A 22,183-nucleotide genomic window follows, 5' to 3' on the forward strand; every position below is an offset into this window, starting at 1 on the left:
AATCCAATGTTAATGTCTAAAAAATAATAATTTAAAATGAAGAACAATGATGTATAAAGTAATAAAATTATAATTATTAAGGAAATATACACACCAATATATCTAACAATAACAATAGAGACCAATTGCCAAACGCCAAAGAAATGTTTCAATATATTAAGGAAATGACTGACCCATAATATGTACATCGTAACATGGTCAATTGCCATCCACACATAAAAGATTTAAATAAACGTTACATATAGTAATATATCATAACATGATCAATTGCCTCGCCTAATTCCCTTCCACGAACTAAACATTTCATTTGCCATAGTTTTCTCCATGCACTCCATTTATCTGAAGCCTTGATTTATGTTATTGGATCATTATTATTTACAGCATGTGTATGGTCTTGTTAGTCCAATTCTTCCTCTAATGGATCCACAAGCATCACCATTCGTACGTAGTTATGCAAAAGACAACATCCATAATAATATGATTATGTATCTTAATTGGATAAAATATATCTCAATGGTATTCCTAGCCGAAAAATGTTTCATGTTAAAGAATTCTTCTAAGGTTGTTGGTTGATGTCCAACTCTCCAGTCATTTAGGTGGTATCGCTGTTGTCTATATCGTGCAAGAAAACGCTTGCAATTTGTGTAGCCATCATCAACAAGATAATAGTAACCTATATTTTCTTTTTTAAAAAAAAGGCTTTAGTACAAAGAAGGATTATTGAAATAATTAAATTGGCAAATGTGTTTTCCTTACCATGAGGTACTCTTAATCCGTTTATCCTATTTATTGCATCTCAAAGCACTCTACCATTTATAGTAAAACCTTCCTAACTATCTAAAACGTAAATAAAATGCTTGTCTTGTGAGCATACGCCTGGTACATTTGTAGTGATCTCTCCATTTTTCTTGATGCATCTAGGTTTATCGTCTAAAGGTACCTTCACCCTAATATGTGTTCCGCCTAATGCACATAAACAATTCTTTATATATAAAAACAAAAATATAAGTATGTAATATCATAATTGAATGACATAAACTTAGCAAAAAATGCATTATAATATACCTTAAACTATTTCCATCTTTCATCTGTAGAGTTTTTGGGAATTGGCTCCGGTTTCTTAAGAAATTTTGCGTGTAATCGTATAACTATATGTAATATGCATAAATATGCATGTTTGATATATATATATATATATATCAAACATGCATATTTACAACTCTCATGAAATACATTTTAGACTACTGTGAACTCTATTTTGCAAAAGCGCATGTTGATTAACAAGATAATCAAATGATGAAACTTGAAAAAGCATCATGCTAAAGATGGGTAAAATTAATTGCATTGTATGATATGGTACACCGGTACGTGCATGATAATGATCATGTGCTTACTATACAGGTTAACTCTATGGTCAAATGTGTGTGTGTTTATATGGGCTATGGATCCAATGATTATTTGTGATCAACGCAGCTATGTTTGATTGGTTGATCACGACATGACGTACATCATTAGTAATGTGGGCCACCCGAGGTCAGACTCGGTTGGGCTACTAGTGATGGATGATAGCGTACAATATCTGGAGCACCGGTATTATATTACAGGTCCCTCGAGAAAGCGCCAACCCTGCCAGTAAGAGGTAATATCTCGAGTAGACCATATAATTTGAACTATGATATGCTTCTTATATTACAACATATATTATATCTAGGGAAAATACATTTTAGCCCCCAAATGTTTCACCTCATTTGTAATTTAGCCTTCAATGTTTAAAAATTGGCAATGTACCCTAACAAAGTATAAAAAATTTGCAATTAATCATTTCTATCTAATTTAACTGAAAATTTCGCACATGCGGTGCACATGCATTTTTTTTATCTCTGATTTCCAAATTGCCCCATATTTTTTGATGGAATTCCAAAAATGCCCCTAATTAAAAAAAAACCAATTTTTTTTTTTTAAAAAAAAATAAATAAACTGGGGTGGCTATTTTCTTATTTTATTATTATTATTATTTTAAATATAAGGGCAATTAGGTCTTTTCAATAATTTCCGTTAGAGAAAATGAAAATTATTGACGGATGAGCCACATTGCAAATTTTTTATACTTTATTGGGGCACATTGCCCATTTTTAAACATTGAAGATCGAATTGCAAAGGTGAAACATTAGGGGGTAAAGCGCATTTTCTCCTTATATCTATATTGCATCCATAATAAACTAACACCTCATAATGATGCATGTGTTTTATAAATAACTGAGTTTACCAATTAATGACATGTACGTCATGTGCATTTATACTCACTAAGTCGTTGAACTTATCCTTATATTCTTTTCATCTTTTCCCTTATACGTATATTTGTGCTGTTATAGATAGTTTAACAAAATATGGATACCGCGAAGCATCTGGTTATTGTGGATGACTTGATCGAGGTGATGCTTGAGAACTTATTGCAAGATTAGATGGGTGCTTAAGGTAACTAGTGCTTTTGGACAATGCTGTAGACTTAAGAATTTTTGATACATGCTTCTATATTAAGGTATAACATGGATCCATTGTAACAATGATATGTATAGTATGATTTCAGCTACTTTGATGATTCTTGGTAGATGCTCTAGTTGTAATGATTAATGTTGATAGATTCTTAATGCTTTTCTGCTTTGTATCACCTTTTTGAGGAGTAGAGAATCCTGAGTCTTGTTTCTCACGGAATAAGGTTAGGAGACGAACCATGAAGTTAATTATCAGTTAATTAATTTCTGGAGCGTTACACTAATTGTCTCTTCTAAACGCCTAAATTGACGTTTTATGATTTTGTTATTTACGTGATGAGCTAAGATGTATAAAAACATTGCAACTTGCTCATCTACTAGCATGTGTTTTGTGGCTTTTAATTCACCTCTTGCTTCATGCATATTACATAAATTGTTGGATGCATTTCTATCCATTCTTAAATGGTTATGGCAAGTTTCATCATCCTCATATATTAAACGGTAAAGATCTTAGTGCCTTGAATAAAAATTAATAAAGTATGTATCTCTCAAGGATTTCTTTCGAATATCGTACTCTACCAAAACACAACAATTCAAAGAAAGTAACAACAATTGACAACATATCTACCTAAAAAATCAACACCGAAGTTAACATCCTCTTCTTTGTCATGTTCCTTGTAGTCAAACTTAATCGTGCCATAACTGTAAACAAACAACACACGTCTATATTACAAACAACATCATGTGCAAGTCCACAAAATTTTGACACACAAACAAAAGTCCAGACGAAAGTGAAATCAAAATTGTTATGGAAAATGTTAAACTTTTTTTTTTAGCCATTCCTAAATCCACAATCAATTTTCTTTTTCATAGACCAACAAGGATTCACATGGTAAATCACAGAGAAACCCTTATCAAAAAAACAAACACAAACGACAACACAAAATAAAAAATGTAAACAGAGAGAGAGAGGGATCAAAGATAGAGAAACAAAAAGAAAGGGATGAGAGATAGAAATAGAGAGGGGCTAAGAGATGAGAGGTAGAAGAGATGGAGAGAGAGATACCTGGTTGAAAGATGGATGTGTTGCAGTTTGAGGAAGATGGATGGTTCGTAGTTTGAGGAAGAAGACAATTTTCTTTCGCAGGAATATCAAGAGGGTGAAGGCTTTTGTGGCAACTTAAACGATTAATTTATTCCCACTAGAAATGAATAGCTATTCCTCTCATTTTTTTTGATGAATAACTATTCTTGTGTGTAAGGAATTAGTGATTCTCATGGGAATGATTATTCTTGAGAATATACCCTTACCGAACAAAAGAATGATTATTTCACAGGCCTTAAGCTTAAAATATAAAAAAATAATATAACTATTCACACTAAATAATTTTTCTTCTCTTGACAAAATATCCATTAACAAGACCATTAACAAAATCACCAGAGCCACAGTTTTGATTGGTTTTAAAGACTCAAGTGTTGAGAGCTCGAAAATGGGTAGTGAATGGTTAGCGTTGAATTATAATGAATCGAAAAGTCAAAGAGATATTTCAATTAAAAAAACAGTATTTTTATCTCTATTATATTTGATGTTTTGACTTGATATATCAAATTTTTATTAAATGCTGTAAAATAAATTTTTAGACCATTTCTTGATAAAAGGGAATCTCTCTCTCTCTCACTCACTCACACATATATATATATATATATATATATATATATATATATGTGAGTGAGTGAGAGAGAGAGAGAGAGAGAGAAGTGAAACCGAGTCCTCACTTCCATTTACAACCCACCTTCAATCTTATATATATATATATATATATGTGAGTGAGTGAGAGAGAGAGAGAGAGAGAGAGAGAGAAGTGAAACCGAGTCCTCACTTCCATTTACAACCCACCTTCAATCTACTTTGGCCCAGGTCCAACTTACGTCCTCTTTGGTCAGCAAAACAAGTAGACCTTCCACTTTGTGGATTGGAAGACAAAAACGGTGGGAAAGTACTGACGATAACTCCCATGAGTGTTTGCTCAAAAGCAATAAAGCTGACAAACACTCACAGTCACGGATTTAATCCCTGATTTTGAAAATGGGTTGGTTTTATTATAATTTGTCTTTTCAATCAAACAAATAATAACAAAAAACACGGCGTTCCACCGTCAATTATGTCCCAAGCACATTATATTAGTACTAAATAAAAACAGACCCCCACCCATATTTAGACCAAATGAGTAACCAGTTTAATATTTTTTTGAAACAAATTTTTAGGTAATTTTATATGTATTAGTTTTAAACCAAAATGTTACTCATTTTAAGTTAATTAATAAGTTTATAAATATAGCTAACTGATAATTATAAGTCTATGAATCTTGCTTCTATTGCATTCTCTCTTATATGTGTAGCTATAAAATTGTCTAAAAATATTACTATTTACATTCATTTATCATATTTATATTATATGAAGTTTTTTCTTTTTTTGGTGTATGAAATGTTTTAAGTGGCTTGTAATATCAATTATTTAAAAAAAAAAAAACAAAAGTACTAGCCATTTAATTTACATTATATCATAGCATTCCCAAGAGTCTTCTAAGATTTTACGTTAAGAACATCACTATTTTAGCTATCAAGTTTTATTATTCTATTTAATTTTTTTTTTTCAAATCGAAGAAATAGAAAATGGAGGAGAGAGAAAATTAAAATTTTAATGAACTATTTTATTTTTTTTTATGAGTGAATTGTACTCACTATTGTTGTTGAGTATTGTCTACCCACCAATTTTTTTTTCACCAAATTGATAAGGCTATTGGGAACCAATTTTGGAGCATTTCAGCAAATTGACTTAGGGCTTGTTTGGGTGTGCATTTAAGTGGCTTAAAAATGTGTTTAACACTAATAAAGTCATTAAAAAAAAAATCAGTTTGAAGAAAAAAGTAAATTTTTGATAAAAAAAAATTAAAAACGTTTTTTAGGGTCCAAAGAGTGCAAAAATGGTCCAAACTCTTTTTTGGCAAAAACTATAGAAATAAAACTTTTAACAAAAACACTTTTTAACTTAAAAATTATATTTTTCAAAAGCAATCTTTTACCAATAGCTATTTTGATAAGTTCATTAAGAATGCTTTTTGTTAGAACAGTTTTCAACACGGTGGATGCACGGATTTTCAATAATGTCGAGTCAAGGGGTTCCCGGGACACTCCGATGCCAAAGTCAGAAAGTTTCTAAGAGAAATATTGTGCTTCGGCGCACAATAATTCAATACACTCAATAATATGTGTGAGGATATTTCAGGATGATTTAGTACCTTGTGTAGGAGCCTATTTATAAGCTTGGGGAGCTGAAGTAGACTTGGACTGGATCTTCTTATTTGAATTAGTTTGATAGTCCAGAGTTGAGATAGAACTCAACCGCTATCGTGTAGAAATAAATCTTCAACAGATATCATGTAAAGATAATCTTGAGTAGTCATTTTGTAGAAATAAGTATGGCGTCTTTATTCTAATTGGAATATATCTGTCTATTTAATTAATAACCCTTGTTTATTAATTAATATCTTCGTGGGCCTATACTTGGCCATTGGACTTAAAATTTGATGGGCTTAAAATTTGGTGGGCTTATACCGTGAATTTATTCCCAAACACTTTTGATGGATATAAAATAGATGTGAAAATTGAGGGTGAAAGTGCATTATTTCTTTGAGGAAAAAAACTCAAAATCCTTCGACATTGGTACCTTCTGTCGGTCACTTGCATCCGTGATTACCTCAAAATCTCTTTCCGACAGCTGTCATTTTCCGCCATCATCGCTCTCTCGATCCACGTGTCAGCCTTTTCCTTCTCTCTCTCTCTCTTTCCTCACTTTCACAGGCAACGCTTCGGTGTTCGCGTAATATTGCTCCTATTTTTGTCTTTTGCCTTGACTATTTGAATTTTAAACTGAAACTGAAACTTGTCTAGTTGTTCACTCTCATCACTCCATGCCTGTTTACCTGCCCTTTTTATTGCATGCCAATTTCTCTCTCTCTCTCTCTATGGGGTTTTAGTAGTCTTTCAGAGAAGCAGACCCATTTTGATTTCTCTGATGGGAGAGCAATAAATCAACAGGGGAAGTTGGGGAATGCTGTGTAGCCGCAAAATGTTCAATTTCTTTGTAAGGAAAGATATTAGGAAGATTCTTAAGCGCAAAGACAGTGATGCTGGCCAAAAAGGTACCCACTTCCTGATTTCTGTTTAGTTCCCCTCTGTTTTAGTTGGACTAGTTTACTGTTTTTTTTTTTTTTTTTTTTTGGTGGTTTTATATGATTCAATGTAATTTCTGATATCCCTTTGCCTCGGTTCTTAAGATGTTCTTTGTTTAATTTGTTGATCCCATCCACCATGATAATGTCATTTTTGTGGAGTATTAATTGATTTCTTTTCTGTTATTATCTATTTGTTGCATATTGCAATTCTTGGAGTGATTCACTGATTTATGTTGACGAATTTAATGAACTGAGTTCTAGTATTTTTTTTTTTTTTTTTTTTTGAACTTTGGTGCTTTACCATTATTACTATTGTTACCATATCTTTTTACTATTTTTTTTTTTTTTTTTTTTTAAAACTATTGGGTGTTGTTGTTGTCATTTGTGGGCATTATTATTATTGTTACTATTATGATTATTATTGCTATTGTTTTTTGTTGGCACTCTATGCACCAAATTTTGTAAGACGATTTTTTTTTTTTTTGGTTGTTGTTAAGAGTAGAAGAAGAATCCCTAATTTAATCTGTTAAGACTACAGGCCCATTGTTGATCTATGACGAGTTGGGTACCGTAAAATCTATTATCTTTTCTGTAGAAATTTGTGGGGAAATATAAAATATGAGAATTATAGCGGAAGCAAGAGAGAGAAGAGAGAGAAAAGAAAGAAAAGGAATTGCGGGTGGTTAACCTACACGGCTACACCAAATACAAAGGTTCTTATTTATTTATAGAGTAGTAGGTAGTAGGTGAGTGAATACAAGTATGGTGATTACAATAACCCTTAAATAAATAATATCTCACTATCAACCAAATATGAAAATTATATACGGATTTTTGTGCCATCAATTATATCTTTTTTTTTTTTTTTTTTTTTTAAAGAAAAATTTTTGTGGGTGCAGTTTAAACAAACATGTTACAACTAATTTTTTAAGATCAAATATACTGCAAGTTGGACAGTTTATTATCTCTTTCTATTGTTTACTCTCTCTCCACCACCACCCCTCCTCCTCCTCCTCCTCCTCACACATGCACAACACCCTCACAACATCTTTTGAAATATTGGTGTTAATGATGACGTTGCGGTTATCATTTGTATTATATTGAAATACTGGTGTTTCTGACATAAAATATGTCAAGTATAAAATGATTATTCCAATTGTAAATCTTGTCTTCTTGATATGGTTTATTTATCTCCTATTTTTTTGTTCATCAATTCAGGAAGAACTTTGGAAGAGTTGAGAGCTTCTCTTTTTAATGAATTTCGCTCGTCTGAAGGCGTAAAGCGTCAACAGCAATGTAGATGTGGTCCCATTGCTGCTCTTACCTTCAATTTTTTGGTTGCTGTTGGTATTATTTTCACGAATAAATTGGTTCGTATAGTCGCCTTTCTATATATCTAATCTAGCTATAGAATGCCATATTGAATTATGTAGTTACTGCTTCCCAGCTTGTATCTTATTTGGCCTCATTTGTTTTTTCAGGTGCTTAATAAAGTTAAATTCAAGTTCCCTATATTTCTCACTTTTATTCACTATGTTGTAAGCTGGTTATTAATGGCCATTCTAAATGCCTTTTCTATACTCCCTGCATCTCCTCCCTCAAAATTGACACGGTCATCTACTTTAATTACTCTTGGCACTGTTATGTCCCTATCTACTGGCCTCGCCAATGTCAGCTTAAAATACAATAGGTAAGATATGTTATTTCCTATTTCTGTGCAAGTTTTCTGTTTCTGGCACTCTGAGTTTACTACGTATGTTTTCAGTGTGGGGTTTTATCAGATGTCTAAGATTGCTGTAACACCGTCCATTGTCCTGGCAGAATTCTTATTGTATAGAAAGAAAGTTTCTTTCCCCAAGGTAAGTTCCTTCTTTTTCGCAATGTTGATGTGCACATGGAAATACTGCATCCTTATAACTCAGGTTTTAGTAGGCTGAGATGTGAGAATTGAGTAGTATGATGTGTAAACATATTTAGTTTTTACAATAATATAATCATGTCTAACTCAACTGTTTGTTAAATAGAAACGTATCATTTTTGGTAAGAATCACTTCTTAATGTTTGTCTGAAATGTGGAGTACTGGACTTAAAATCTTATGACTCCCAGCACGCAAAGTAGCATTTTCAATTGAAAGAAGTGTCCATTTTGGACATGATAAAGTATATAAGACGGCCCAAATGATTCCAGAGACTTCAAGTGAAATTTATGACAATATAAATTGTGGCTTAGATGATGTGATCCTGATTCAACTTGTGGTGGACTCATTCTGATTGTAATATGTTGTTTTAACATACTTACAGATTTTCAAAGTGGTACTTGTAGAGCTGGTTTATTATCTGTTTCTATGTTTGTCCAATGAAGTAAAATGTCGCCTGAAAGAATTGTTGTTATGATTCATGGCTCTCAGTTATCAGATACAAGGAGCATGTTCCCTGCATCCCTATCTTTCTACACATACAGATGTACATATGAGATGTATATACTATGATTGCATGTAGTGAAACTGAGTAGTGAATTGGAGACTTGGACTTTGAAAACATCATTGAGGAATCTTTGTGTATAGAATAAGTGGCTTTATGTGAAATCTGTTTCCATTGGAGGGTATTCAATTAGAGCCTTCAATCAATTTGATGTATGGGGTCCTGCACCACATAATTGGGTTTTCAATCTTGTGCTTGTTATTAATAGATCCTTGCCACTACTTTGACTCTCCGCTTTGAAGCTTTATTATGGCTCCTAAATAGAGTTTGGGGGGGGGGGGGGGGGGGGGTGGCGGGGTGGATGCCCTTGTGCCATTCATAAGCTTTCTGTAATGATACCAGGAAGGTGCTTACAAAGGTCTGAGCATATTGAATGTGACATTTATCTTGTGTTAAAGATGTAATATTCTTGTTGAACGATCAGAGACTGTTAAAACTTTTTTACTTGATCTGCCTCTATTAATGATAAATGTTATAGCATCCTGCTTTGTGTTTGAACTCTTGCCAGTGAAATCTTCCAGGTGCTTGCACTTACAGTTGTATCTATTGGTGTTGCTGTGGCTTCGGTGACTGATCTCCAATTCGACCTCTTTGGTGCTTGTGTAGCATTTGCATGGATAATACCTAGTGCAGTCAACAAGATCCTCTGGTCAAGTTTGCAGCAGCAGGAGAATTGGACAGCCTTGGCGTAAGTTTCAAGCTCTTTCTCCTGTTTTCTATAGCTCTCCTATATGTTCACTTCCTTCTACGAACGTTACATAATTGCATCTTACCAATGATTTGAAATCACTGAACAGCTTGATGTGGAAGACGACGCCGATCACTTTATTATTTCTGGTTGCTTTGATACCATTGTTGGATCCTCCTGGTGCCCTTTCCTTTGATTGGAACTTCAATAACACATTAGCGATTCTCGCATCAGCAGTTCTTGGCTTCTTGCTTCAATGGTCAGGTGCCTTAGCACTTGGGTAAGCAATCTCCATTCATTCTTTTGACTATTCCATGCTATAGCCTATCAGGTCTCATGACTTGAAATATTGGAGCTCCCATCTCTTTGTTGCTTTCAGTTAATTAATACTCTAGAGAGCAACCTTTGCAGAACATGAGGTGTTATGATTGGTAAATTATTTTCCTTAGTCAATTCTAGAATCCAAAGGTATCACACCTAGTGATGTAGGACAGAAAAGTTTGCGGGCTGGTGTCAAGAATCTTTAGGAAATTTAATGCAGAATGTTTAGGTAATTCTATTGATAAGTACTTGAAGGCTTCCGGATGGATTTGATGTTAATGACTTAGGGATGGTTAGGTTAAAAAAGGAAAAAAATGATTGAATCTTGAAGGAATTTGATGGTTGTTTGGTATTTAAACAGTGAATTGAATAAGAAAATAAAAGATAAACCTCTGGTAATCACACCTTGGAAGGAGAATGCAAACGCCCTCAAAGCTTAAGAAAGCCTCTAAATTTATTGAATTTGTTCTATATGTTCTGACAGATTACATAAAAGTCTATGTATATAGCCTATTCCTGATCCTTCTCGGAAAAAGACTAGGATTCCTAACAAAAAGAAATAGAACAACTAAACCAAGTAGGAAACTGCTAAAACAAAATAGAAAAGGACTTCAAAACATAAAATAAGAATGGGCCTTTGATATTATCCACTTAATAGATTACCGATGACATAATAAAATTCAAGAAAATTTAATTAAACCTGAACCAACTGCATCCTAACACAAGTAATCATAAAAATAAGACTAAAATTAACTAGACTGACTTGGTAGGATTCCAACTAGGACCCACATCAAACAAGGGAAAATTTCAAATAATTTTGGTTCATAAGTTTGCCTTTTCAGTTTGTTGGCTTCAAAACTCAACCTTGAGTTTTGAGGTTGTAGAATTTCTGGCTTTGAGAACAGTGTCCTCGACATTTGATAAAAAACTTGAGCATGAGTTTTCTTCTTTTCTTTGTTGGTGGAGATAATGATGATACTGCAACGTTCTTCTTTCCAAAGGGAGCATTCAAATTTTCAGGAATCCAAAGTAACTAAGTGAGAATTATCAATCGCAAGTGATACACAGGTTGAAGTATTGGAATAGGCTGTGCGATCTCTTTCATTTCGGCTGTTTCCATGTTTCAATCTTTCAATTCTTCTTGAGAACTATCTTTGGATAATGGCTTATGTGTCCCCTCTGTCGATTAACTATGATAATTTCCTTGTTTGTTTTTCCCTTTATAGTTAGTTGTTTCCTTTTATCTACTTCCAGTGTGCTTAGAAGCGCCTTACGCTTTTAATAAGATTGGATTATTAGTTATAAAAAAAAAAAAAAAAAAAAATTCTTGAGAAATGAGAACTCATTTCTCAACAACAGTAAAGGATTTTGTATCACTCTTCACACAGCAAAGTGTCTCCCTTTAACCTCTTCTTGAACAATTCTTAAATGTTATGGAGGTTTATTAGTTTGGTTCCTCTTTGTCTTATGTGGTGCATCTGGATTGAGAGAAATGCTAGATGTTTCGAGGACTCATCTAGGAATATTGAGGATCTCACACACTTTTTTTTGTACACCCTATTCACTTGGACTGCTGGTTGGCTAACGCCCTTAGTGATTAGTTTCGTTGATTTCCTTTTTATGTTTTCTTCTTCTTTTTCTCCTTCTTAGTCGCTCTCTTGTATACTCCCTGTGTACTAGGGTTGCGCCCTTCTGCGCTTTGATAATGCATCTTTACTTGTAAAAAAAAAATGGAGGTTTATTAGACACAAAAGCTGGCAGTCAACAGCTGAGCTTTTGATTTCTTTTGCTTCAATAATGCATTTGATCTGTGTCTTTTTTCAAATGTTTTATGTCCCTTTTGTCAAGTAGTTTAGAATCTTTCTTTTTTATTAAAGTCTCCGATTTTAACTTAGCAGTATTGAGTCAGTTGTGTGCTTTAGGCAATTCAGCTTGCTGTTTAAAGCCTTGCTGCTGGTTTCTTTCACTCATTGGGGTTTCCTGTATGCTGCTCTGACTCATTAACATGCTTGTTCTTGCTTTCCAGTTTCCTGTTGTGGCAGTTTGGTCAATTGTTTAGGCTTTCTGCTGGCTGGTCTCATTTTTCAGGGCCATAAATATGCTCTCTATGGTTTGAGAATCAGATTTACTAGTAATCGGATATCACAAGTACTTCTCTATGTTAAGCGCAGCTTGGAATGTGTGCTCCATGTTTAAGAGTGGATCCCTAAGCAACTCTTGCCCCATATCAACCCTTAAACCAGCTTTGGATGGAGCAAATGCCTGGCAGTCATTTGCTTCAGCTTCACATTGAGTTATAAATTCATCAAATTTCTGCCTAGTCACTACAATTGACATGCTGTCTTGTTTGGATTGACAAGTTGCTCAGTCTTGACAATTCGGATGCATATATTTCTCTAAAAGCTTTGCCTTCTTGCCTTTCCTGTGCTTATTGGTGGTAGTTCTCACTTTCTTATATCTCCTTCTGCGCACTATCACCAATCTTGGGCCTGGCTTATATATTTCATCTTTGCAAAGCTCACCCTCTGAATATAATTCAGATAATAATAATAATAATAATAACTGTTAGAAGAGTTAGGGTTTGAGTCATAAGGGTTTTGGGGGTATTTTAGTCTTTATGGTATTTTCCTAATCCTATATAATAATAGGATGTCTGTATTAGGTTAACATAAGTTGAATAATATAATAGCCTCCGCCTTTTGTGTCTAAACCGTTCATACAAACTATAACATGGTATCAGAGCTTGTTTCGATTCTTGGGTAGTTTAGTTTTCAACTTGGTGGCCGCACTGCCCGTGTGGGCTAACCCACACGGGCAGTACCTTCAAAGAGCTCCGTAGAGCTGTTTTGTTCTTGTTTTAGGGTGACCGAAACTCCTTCCGGTGAAAATATATATATATATATATATATATATATATATATATATATTTGTTTGTTTTTGATGTTCTGTGATGCTAGCCGGATGGTTCTGTGGTGGTTTTCTGTCTTGTCTGAAGAGGCCGGAGTATTCTGTGGTGGCTGGAAAAGTTGCAGCGGCCATCAAAAAGAAAAAAAAAAAAAAATTCCGACGATTTGATGTTTTTGGTGTTGAAACGTTACTGTGTGGCCCTCTATTGATTCTGTAGTTGCTGTTGTTGAAGTGGCCGGAGTGTTCTGTCTTCTTCGGCAAGCTCCGGCGAGTCTTCGGCAAAGGTCCGGCGAGCCTTCAGTGACTGTTTCTGTTCTGTTTTTCAGTGTTTTTCTTGTATTTTTAGGTACTGACGGCCAGTTCTGTGTGTTTCCGGCCAGTTTTGAAGCCCCGACAAAGTTCCGGCGTATTTCCAGCGAAGCTTTAGTGATTTTTTTTTTTTTTTTGTTTTTCCAGTATCTGTTTTCCGGTGAATCTTGTTGGTTAATCATGTGAAAATTTGTTGTTTGTTTGTTTGTTGTTTGTGATTGATGTATCCGACTGGCCTTGGATTCTCCGGCGAGAACCGATCAAGTGATCGTTGCATTCGACTGGCCTTGGTGTTTTACGGCGAGAACCAATCCCAAGATCGATGTATCCGACCAGCCTTGGATTCTCCGGCGAGAACCAATCAAGTGATCGTTGCATCTGACCGGCCTTGGTGTTTTTCGGCGAGAACCGATCAAATGGTTGTTCAAGTTACCAACGAGTTTTCGACCGGCGTTGAAGTTTTATTTAATTAACTTGTGTGGTCCAAGCAGTTCTAGCTTGAGGGGGAGTGTTAGAATATGTTTTCTAGTTGTTTTTCGTTTGCTTGTATCTTCCAAGCTGGATTTATATGATGTATATGCTCCAACTTGAGGGGGAGTGTTAGAAGAGTTAGGGTTTGAGTCATTAGAGTTTTGGGGGTATTTTAGTCTTTATGGTATTTTCCTAATCCTATATAATAGGATACCTGTATTAGGTTAACATAAGTTGAATAATATAATAGCCTCCGCCTTTTGTGTCTAAACCGTTCATACAAACTATAACAATAATAATAAAATATTTCAACCGAACCAAGCCTAGCAAACACCACAGGATCAGCCCTTCCCTTAAGATCTGGAATCTCGATCTTGACACCGCATGTTGCACAATCAAGAAGTTGAGCTTGTTGGTGTTGATAGTGCTATTGACTATTAATGCCGTCAAGTTGCTTCAGATTTGAAAATAAATATGATGTTGTGTATGAGTCAACTCCTAAACAATCTTTTTGAATGCCCATACATGATTGAAAGCTCGCTCTAATACCAATTTGATGCAGAATAGAAAGGGTAACGAGCTCTGTTTACCAACTTGATGCATGATCTTTAGGAAATTCAACACTAGGTAAGGTCTCCCTGATAAATTTCAAACGTTGCTGGAATTATATTGAACTGATTCTATGAATTTGACAAAATATAGGAAGGCATCTATGTAAGCTGTTGGGGTTGTCTCAGCTCTGACCCAGGGCCCGATGTGTGAGGGAGAAATTATTGAGGTTATCTCACATTAGTTGTGGAAGGAGCTATTTGTTAGTTTATAAGTGTGAGGAAAAGCCTCACCTCTTGAGCTAGCTTTTAGGGTTGAGATAGGCCCAAGATCACCCAACATAAGCTATTCTAATATTTTTCCTACAAAACTTAGGATTCCTGCATTAAAGGAAAAAGAACTACTAATCCAATCCCAACAGAATACTACTAAAACAAAATGGGAAAGAACTCCAGAACATAAAATAGGATTTGTGGACGTTGGCATAACTCATTCCATCAAATCTTGAAATTTGTCAAGGATTAAGAAAACTTAAGAAAGCTTAATTAAACCTGAACTAACATTTTTCTAACACAAATAAATGTAAAACTAAGACTAATACTTCCTAGGATCCCACCTAGGCCCCACATCAAATAAAACCATAATTTCAAGTAATTTTGGCTAAGTTTGCTCTTCCAGGACCTTGTTTATTTGCACCACACAACCCTAATGATGATTATAATCGCTGAATTTTCTCCAAAAAATATCATTGTTTCTTAAATTTTAAAAAGTACATCCATATATGTAAACCATGACCATGAGTTTCTCTCATCCTAATGATGCTAGAATCTAATTTAAAAATATAGGTAGTGTGGTTTTTTTTTTTTTTTTTCTTCTTATTATTATTTTTAACTACAAATAGGACGTGATATACAACTTGATGCAAAACATGTCTTATAGGCCATTACTAAAGGCCATATCCAACAAATCTGGAAACTATAAAGTATCCTTGACTCTTACAATTAATCAAAAAGTGAAAAAACGAGCAATACATTAGTGAGAATAAATCAACAGATGACGGTCAATAGCAACAATGTTAGAGTTCAAGGTTTTGAGTAAGCTTGCTTGTCTATGATCTTATTGTTGCATAAAACTTAGAGCATAGTTTTGAAGTGTTGATGTATTGCTTGCAATAAGAAACTCGTGATTGATGCCACTACACCTTTTCAATAAGATATAACAAAGATGATATTGGAAGGTCCTTTTCCACTGTCATTCAATTTGTATAGGGATAATGAAAAATCAAAGATAGGAATATCCTATTTATCTGGAGCATCTTTGGCAGATTGTGATGTGTGGTGCGCCCATCAATTTTGATTTCCTGTGCTTCTCTTTGGCATGCTTTTAATCGTTGTCAGTGATTCTTAAGATGCGAACTATTGGAGTCTTCCATGTCATAAACCTCTTCCGTCATCAAATTATTTTCCTATTTTTTGAATAATATGTAGAGCTATCTGAGGTGTATTCTATACAGATGTGGGCTTAATTGATTTGTCAACTTCTTTAACAAAGAAAGAAGATTCCACTTCTACATCCTTTCTTTCATATTTACTTTTCTTTTCCAGTGGATGTCAAGAAATTCTTCCTTGTTTTCGGCAATAATCTCTGGGTTAGGGATATTTCTTCATTTTTTATGGAATCAAAGAATAATTTGTCACTGTTGAACCTATAGTAATATGGTCTATCTTTTTGTATCCATCATACGCTTTTCTTGTACTAGGTTGTTTCCTTGTTTTTCAAATTAACTTGGTCACTTGTTAAAAGCTTGTTGGCTTATCCATTGTGATTCGCATCATGCTCATATTACCACATTCAACAAATCAAATGTGCTTGTCACATAAATCACATAATACTAAATGGAATCTCTGTAAGGCACCGCAACAAGAGAAAGAGAACAACATTTGATCCAGTGATGGAACCATAGGGGCAAGGGTCTGTGGCCCCCTAAATATTTTTAACACTTCTAGCTCAAAAGCCTAAGTTAATGGACTTAGGTCCACTTATGTATATTAATTACTTTTTTTTTTTTTTAATATTTTCTCAATGTAGAACACAAGCCTCACAACAAATCTCACACTTACGAGTTTCTTCCACATTGACCAAACTTCTCAACGCACAAGAGTGTCACGCAGACTCCAAGAGAAATGACACTCTATTTACAGGAGTCAAACCAAACGCATCAAATCAAGACACTCGTATTAGCAGTAGCAGAAGCTAACCATTGGCTCTAATATCAGTTTATTTTGACAACTAAATTTAGGATCCCCACGCCTACATTCATTGGTGGAGATGACCCAAAACAAAATCTGTTATCAAAAGATGGAGTACAGAAGTGGTAGATAAAAAATCACTCAAAGCCCAAAGCCTCAATACACCCAAATCACGAGAAATCTCACCCATAAGTGTTACTATTGCAAAAGGTATAGGCATTACAAATTCGAGTGTCTGAAGTTGATAAATAAAATGGATTAGTGGAAGGTCATAAGCTAAGTTTCTCTCTTGTGGTTGGTGTTGTCAAAGAAAATTATGAGGATCCAGAATTTGCCCTTGCAGTTACCGTTTCTGGTGGTAGTTTTACGACAAATGGGTCTTTGATACTACATGTACCTTTCATATGTCTCATAAAAGGGATTGATTTACTACTTAAGAGTCAATCAATGGTAGTTCAATCTTGATGGGAAACAATGTTGCCTGCAAGATTTTTGGTATCAGTACAGTCAGAAGAATGATGCATGATGGGATTTGTTAGGACTTTGATGAATGTTCGACATATACCAGATTTGAAGAAAAACCTTATTTCTTTGGGCACTTTGGACTCCCTTCGATATAAGCATTTTGGTGAACGTTAGTAAAGGTTCATTGGTTGTGATGGAAGGTAACAAGGTTTATGGTCTTTACTTTCTTTAAGGCAATATGGTGACAGATTCAGTTGATGTGTCTTCTTTAGATAATTTCAGACCATCGGCAGTGTTAGCACAACAGAGTAAGGAGGAAGAGCGTTTCATGTCGCATGTGCCTTACTCTAGTGCGTTTAGGAACATCATGTATGTTATGATGTGCATTCGTCTAGATATTTCACATACAGTTAGTGTTGTTAGTCTTGGTAAGTAGGGGTGTTAAGTGAGCAAAGCCCTCGCGAGTGAGTTCGGGCTCGGCTCGTATAATCTCGACTCGTGCTTGAGTCGATTATTAAATAAGGCGTTTCGTGAACACAAATACTGGCTTGAATATTAAATGAAGTAAGCTTGGCTCGACTCGGTTAGGCTTGTGAGCAGCTCGTATAAGGTTCGAATTGGTAGTTATTCACATAGTTGCTCATATATATAATATTAAAAATTGATGATTTTTTTTTCTTTTTTTCCTAATAGCATCCTTTTATTATAAAATGATGCATATCCTCTCTCTTCGAAACCAAGTGCCTTATTGTATTGACTCAGGCTCCATACTCAGCTAGCAAATTTAAGCAAATGCTCATATGCAAGCTGGTTTCTTGAGTCGTTTAAGAGTACTTGAAGTTTAAATTTATAATTAAAAAAATTAAATTAAATATAAGAGTCGGCTCGACTTATTATGAGCTCGAGCTTAGGTCGATTTTTTTGGCTTGTCCTTGTGCTCGGCTCAAGCTCGAGTAAAATTTAAACGAGCTGAGCCCAAACAAGGAAAGTTCGCTCAGGCTTGGCTTGTTTACAACCCTATTGGTACGGTTCACTGGCAAGCAGTGAAATGGATACTCCATTATTTTCGAGGCGCTTTTAGTTTTTGATAGTCACTGGTATCGGTTCCAATGTCATTGACTATGTTGATTCAGATTATGCTAGTAATTTGGTTGTGACACAAGTAGATATCACATTGAAGAAAATTGCTTTAGAGGAAAATTAAGTGGATATGTTGACTAAGCCAGTTTTGGTTCTCAAGTTTAAGAGCTGCTTGAACTTGATTGTTGTTTGTAGCTTGTGATTGCCCTTATGGGTGTTGGAGGAGACGTTATGAGGAGATTTGCATTTGAGCTTTGATGAAATTCAAGTCAAGGTGGAGATTGTTGTGTAATGAATTGAATTGACAAGTCTTGTCTCATGGGGCCCATCCATTGGTTCTCCAATTTGGTTTTGTTTTGGACTCCTTGGTTCAATCAATGTCTATTTGGTGGCTGACTTGGTCCACTCTCACATGGATTGGAAGTCCTTTCCCTATGCGACTTGGAGATATCCTGTGATGGCCAACTTTTCACCTTATAAAAGGAACATCAAGTCAGCCTTTGGACAATGGGGGCAAAACAGCCCGCTTTGAAGCACAACGTGAACAAGCGTGGCTGTACAATCTCTCTGGTTGTTTCTCACTTTGTTGTGCCATAATGCACTTAAAGAGAGTTTTTCTTTTAGCATCTTCACAATCTAGTTATCAATGTGAGATTTAATACATATCTACATGTTGTACACGGAACTAAATTTAGGATCCCAAAGAAGCAGAAAAGAGCAGAAAATAAATCAATCACATAAGACACCAAGATTTAAGTAGTTCGGCTTACTTATCAAAAAAAAAAAATTTAAGTAATTTGGTTTAACAATCCTACATCCATTGACTGAAATGACCTAGAGGAAATTCATTATAAAGACAATGGAGTACAAAAGAGTAGGGATAAAACCACTCAAAGCCCAAAGTCTCAATACACCCAAATCTCTCTCACACAAGAAAAATAAGAGGAAAAAAAAAAAGTAATAGAAGAAAATCTCTTTTTCTCTAAGTGCCTGTGTGGGATAAACAGTCTGCGAACACCTAACAAAGAGACTGGTAGTGGGCTAATCTCTCCAAAGCACTGTGTTGTGCGTGCTCACCTTTCCATTGCTTGGCTATGCAGTAGGCTGCTCCTTATATAATGATGAAAAATCTATTAATACTCCTCATGCCACTTGGAGTATAATTCACGTGAACTTCAAATTGTAGTAAACCAAAGCCAACCAAAGATGGAAAAGTAATGCTGGACCCCACGTGCTTATTGACTTGAGACTATTCAAGTCATTACACAACAATCTCCACCTTGACTTGAGTTTTATTAAGTCTCAAATGCAAATCTCCTCATGACGTCTCCCCTCAACACCCATAAGGGTAATCACAAGCTATAAACAACAATCAAGTCCAAGTAACTCTTGAACTTGAGAACCAAAATTGGCTTAGTCAACATGTCCGTTAGATTTTCCTCGAATGCAATTTTCTGCAATGTGATATATACTTGTGTCACAGTTAGGACACCAACATAATTTGAATTGATATAACTACTGACATTGGAATTGATACCATTATCTCTGTCAAAGACTAAACAAAAGCCTATAGCGCTCTGTAGATAATGGAGTATCCATTTCACTGCTTGCCAATGAACCTTACTAGGACTAACAACACTGACTTCATGTGAAATATCTGGACGAATGCACGCCATAACATGCATGATGCTCTCAAACGCACTAGAGTAAGGCACATGCGACATGAAACGCTCCTTCTCACTCTATTGTGCTAATACTATTGATAGTCTGAAATTATCTGAAGACACATCAGCTAATTCTGTCACCATATTGCCTTGAAGAAAGTAAAGACCATTAACCTTGTTACCTTTCATCATAGCTAATAAGCCTTTACTAACCTTGATTGTAACATTTCACATTGCTTGGGTTTGGAAGAGAGGATGTGTTTATATAGAATATGCTTTCTCTAAATGATATGAGGTCTTTTAGGGTAAACTCAATAGTAAAATCGTGTGCGCTGAGGCCCAAAGCGAACAATATTACACCATTTGAGATGAGGGGAGTGTGCACAAGCCCATGAGGGTCGCCAGCGAGGACGTTGAGTTCCAAGTGGGGGTGATTGTGACGTCCCATGTGCCTGAGTATTTAGGATGTGTTTATATGAAATATGCTATCTAAATGGTATGAGGTCTTTTGGGGTAAACCTAATAACAAAACTATGTGGGCTGAGGCCCAAAGTGGACAATATCATACCACTTGGAGCGGGCTCTTACATATGGTATCGGAGCCGAAGCTTAGCCTGAGATGGGGACCAACGTGCACAAACCTATGAGGGTTGCCAGCGAGGAGATGAGGCATTTTGGGGTAAATCCAATAATAAAACCGTGTGGGCTGCGACTCAAAGCGGATAATATCATATCTCTTGGAACGTGTTGATACACTGATGACTCCACTTTCACCGAAATACTTATATATTCAAGGGAGTCTAAAGTGCCCAAAGAAATAAGATTTTTCTTCAAATTTGGCATATGTCGAACATTCATCAAAGTCCTAACAATCTTGTCATGTTGATTCTATCGATACCAACAATCTTGCAGGCATTAATCTTTCCCATTAAGACTAAACCATCATTGACCAACTCATAGGTAGTAAACTAATCCCTTTTAGGAGACATGAAAGGTACATGTATCAAAGACTTATTTGTCGTAAAAACTAACATTAGAAATAGTAATTGCAAGGATAAATTTTGAATCTGTATAATTTTCTTTGACAACACTAGCCACAGGAGAGAAACTTGGCTTATTACCTTCTACTTTGTTTCTCAACTTCGGACACTCAGATTTGTAATGTCCAAACTTTTTACAATAGTAACACTTAACTCTATTCTTTGAGTTGGACTACAATTTGCCTCTTTTATCTGAGTCCCTCTTATTGGATCGACTTCTAAAATTAGTAAAAATTTCCAAATGACCCCTAACAAATAAACTCACCGCCTGATTGTTACTACCTTTTCAAATTTAGAATATGAGTTTGAAATATTCATCTCTAATCTTTGCTTTTCCATGAGCTTCTCTTTTGTCATGTCAAATTCTGCAACACATTCTCTCTCTCTCTCTCTCTCTCTCTCTCTCTCTATATATATATATATAGATTTCTTTGTTGGATGGTAAGAAACTAGTAGTGGCTTTACAAGTTTAGTGGTTCTTTCTGCCATTACTGCTGATGTGGAAAAAGTATATCTGTTCGTTTTGCTCATTTAAATGGAAAAAAATAAAATAAAATATAAATTAAGATCTCTCCTGTCATACATTCCAGATAACTGGCAATGCCATGTTGATTGCCGATGATTCGACTTGCTGTCCTATATTAGATGATTACTGAAATAATTTATTATGCTATGTATCAGTTAATGACATTTTGATTCTGCTAGTGCTGAAATTTGAGAATATTATGTTGTTTGGTTTTCATTTCCCATCTCTCTCTCTCAATTTACAGGGCCACGTCTGCCGTCACCCATGTTGTTCTTGGGCAGTTTAAAACATGTGTTCTTCTTCTTGGAAACTACTATCTCTTTGGTTCCAATCAAGGAAAAACTAGTATTATGGGAGCTTCCACAGCAATTGCTGGTATGTCTTTTTACACTTACCTTAATCTGAAGCAGAAATCAAGCAAAACAACCCGACAAGCCTCTTTGCCGGTATCCAGACTGAGCAAAGAAAATGGCAACACACATGATGGAAATGGTGGTGGGGAATCAGTCAAACAAGACGCCTAACTTTGGTAAGAAGATTAATGACAAGATGGAGCTCTTCATTAACTTTAGTTGTTTTATTAATTTATTCACCTTTTAACTTTTTTCTGAATCCAAAGAATAGGGCTCTTGACTGCAAATTGAACATTGTATATATGAATGATCCGGACAATTCTTTATCTGAATACCATTTTGTTTAGGCTTTT

General features: G+C 35.1%; 1 protein-coding gene across 1 annotated transcript; it reads left to right on the forward strand.

Annotated features, from left to right (window-relative positions):
- Window positions 1–6,367: 6,367 nt before the first annotated feature.
- LOC132190280 (Nucleotide/sugar transporter family protein) lies at window positions 6,368–22,176 on the forward strand. Its single transcript, XM_059605220.2, has 7 exons — window positions 6,368–6,694; window positions 7,946–8,097; window positions 8,209–8,417; window positions 8,493–8,586; window positions 9,730–9,896; window positions 10,006–10,176; window positions 21,722–22,176. Exons 1-7 carry the CDS (start codon window positions 6,604–6,606, stop codon window positions 21,999–22,001), a joined length of 1,164 nt encoding a protein of 387 aa, XP_059461203.1. The 5' UTR covers window positions 6,368–6,603; the 3' UTR covers window positions 22,002–22,176.
- Window positions 22,177–22,183: the final 7 nt, after the last annotated feature.

The sequence above is a fragment of the Corylus avellana genome, chromosome 9 (genome assembly GCF_965113065.1).
Source record: "Corylus avellana chromosome 9, dhCorAvel1.hap1.2, whole genome shotgun sequence".
NCBI classification, from domain to species: Eukaryota; Viridiplantae; Streptophyta; class Magnoliopsida; order Fagales; family Betulaceae; genus Corylus; species Corylus avellana.